The 2,449-nt window shown below is 41.4% G+C and overlaps 1 protein-coding gene across 1 annotated transcript in view; it reads right to left on the reverse strand.

The window, feature by feature from the left end:
* Positions 1-2,449, reverse strand: part of mrtfab (myocardin related transcription factor Ab) — a gene marked incomplete in the record, with an annotated part of 88,099 nt that overhangs the window by 10,319 nt on the left and 75,331 nt on the right. Inside the window, 2 exon segments of the mRNA XM_014027503.1 lie at positions 874-966; positions 1,083-1,223. Of these exon segments, the coding sequence (XP_013882957.1) occupies positions 874-966; positions 1,083-1,223 (234 nt within the window).

Genomic DNA, 2,449 nt, shown 5'->3' on the forward strand with positions numbered 1-2,449 from the left:
GCGTGATTACGTCAGACGAGGCTACGCAACGCGTGATTACGTCAGACGAGGCTATGCAACGCGTGATTACGCCAGACGTCGGCGACAAGCTTTGCGGTAGTAAAAAGGAAGTGAAACTTGCTAACTAGCAGAGGCTAATCATCTCGGGACAATGGAGTGATTTTTTCTTGAATGCCTTGCTATTGGGCAAGTTGTAATTATTCTATCTATTCAGCTAGTACAGGCTATGTTTAACGCTGCCAGGAGACGTGGGGAAATAAAGCCATGTTTTCGCGCGTTTATGATAACATCCGGGACGAGGCTGGAAAGCAGAAACAGCTGAACCTTACGTGAGGTAAATATGCTCTACTTCAGAATTTATGCGGCAAACGTGTTTCCGTCTCCCATTTTGCGAGTTAACTACTCTGCGAATCATCCAAAAACCATCTCAAGCGAGCGTAAAAACTTTTTAGCGAATTGAGGATTTTTTTTCCGAATTTTGTTGTTTCCATCCGACTTTTTTTCCCCGCAATTTTAATGCGACACTTCTAAATGCGCATCAAAAAGCCTAGATGGAAACACGGTTAGCCCTGTGATGGACTCGCGACCTGTCCAGGGTGTACCCTGCCCCTCGCACTGTGACTGCTGGATATGGGCACCAGTGACCCGCGCGACCCTGAAAAGGAAGAAGCGTGTACAGAAAATGGATGGATGGATGGATGGATGGAAACACGGTTAGTGACCTTTTTTGAAATTGAATAATTTTGCTGAAAAGCAACAAGTTGGCAAGTATGAATAACAACAAGCACGGCTCAGTGGGAGGAGGTGGAAAATGAAAAATAATCAATACTGCAAGAAAGACGGGAAGAAGAAGAAAGACACTAGAAGACATACTTTGGAGCGCTGAGGAGGGACAGAAATGTTGCATTTAGGAGAGGGAGGGGTGAAGAGTGTGTGCCGGTCGTATGGAGGACACACGTCCACTCTCTGCCAGGGGGAGGGGTGATGAAGAGATGGAATGAGAAAAGGGAAGAGAAAAAGAGACAAGTTTAGAGCTTGTGCAGAGGGAGACTCGTGGATGGGTGAAAGAAGAGGAGGTTAACCTTTAGAGATGACATAAGGCTGGTTTGGCTGTCTCTGTCTGACGTGTCATCAAAGAAAGGCTGCAGGCTGGCTGGAGCCGTGTGGGACAAACTGGGCTGGGGGACACCACTGGTGTCCAGGTGCAGCCCGGCCTTCTGTCCCTAAGGAGGACATAAAAAAATAAATAAATCAGGGAATAAGGAGTAACAGTGTAACTGCTGAGTCAGCATTAATGCTGCTTTCCTGTTCATAGGTTCATCTGTAGGTTTTTGCAGTTTAACTACGTCTACACACTTTGTGGCCTGACCTTGTCTTCCTACACTGTTCTGTTTGATTCTAACCTCTGCTGCATCTGACATTTCTGCAGTAGAATTTCAACCGGGCCAATCAGTGAACAGGAGGAGTTCTGAACAAGGACGCTGATTTTCTGCACTTTTAGTCTGCATGTAGTTCAGCAATGGCAGCAGAGGAAGTGAATGAACATATTGATCATAATCAAAATTATTTATTTTTTTATTAATGGAATATTTCATTTACATCCACTTATCTACACATTTTTTAAACAGCCCCCACTTTTGTTTTTTACATTTTAATAACCCCAGAACTCCCCAGTCCATTCACAACCCTAATCAGAAAGAAGTATCCTACGTTTTGATGAGTAATCTTTTAATAACAGCAATCAAGACAACCTTTCAGCTCTCACAATGAAGTCTGTGAAGTGAATACAATCTGACCGATAGCTGACATGCTTTAAGGGTTTTCTTTCATCTCTCACAAGTCTTAACACCATCCTATAAGTTCTTATGAAATGCTTTAAATTTGCCCAATACTGCCCTCTAACAGCACGTCACATTTCAGTTTCACCTAATCCAGTAGGAAAAACACTAGTTTATCACAGAAATAAAAGATTTTCTTCCTCTAGTTTTAGGTTAGAGCTTATGTTTTGTTTGTTTTAGCTAATGTTCTGCTCGTTTTAGCTTATGTTCTGCTCATTTTAGTTTATGTTCTGCTCATTTTAGCTTATGTTCTGCTCATTTTAGCTTATGTTCTGTTTGCTTTAACTTGTGTTCTGTTCGTTTTAGCATATGTTCTGCTCGTTTTAGCTTGTTTTGCTTCTTTTAGCTCATGTTCTGCTAGTTTTAGCTTATGTTCTACTTGACTTAGCTTATGATCTGCTTGTTTTAGCTTATGTTCTACTTGATTTAGCTTATGATCTGCTTGTTTTAGCTTATGTTCTACTTGATTTAGCTTATGATCTGCTTGTTTTAGCTTATGTTCTACTTGATTTAGCTTATGTTCTGCTTGTTTTAGCTCATGTTCTACTTGATTTAGCTTATGTTCTGCTCGTTTTAGCTTATGTTCTGTTTGCTTTAGCTTATGTTCTGCT

The sequence above is a fragment of the Austrofundulus limnaeus genome, unplaced genomic scaffold, assembly GCF_001266775.1.
Source record: "Austrofundulus limnaeus strain Quisiro unplaced genomic scaffold, Austrofundulus_limnaeus-1.0 Scaffold656, whole genome shotgun sequence".
Classification (NCBI taxonomy): Eukaryota; Metazoa; Chordata; class Actinopteri; order Cyprinodontiformes; family Rivulidae; genus Austrofundulus; species Austrofundulus limnaeus.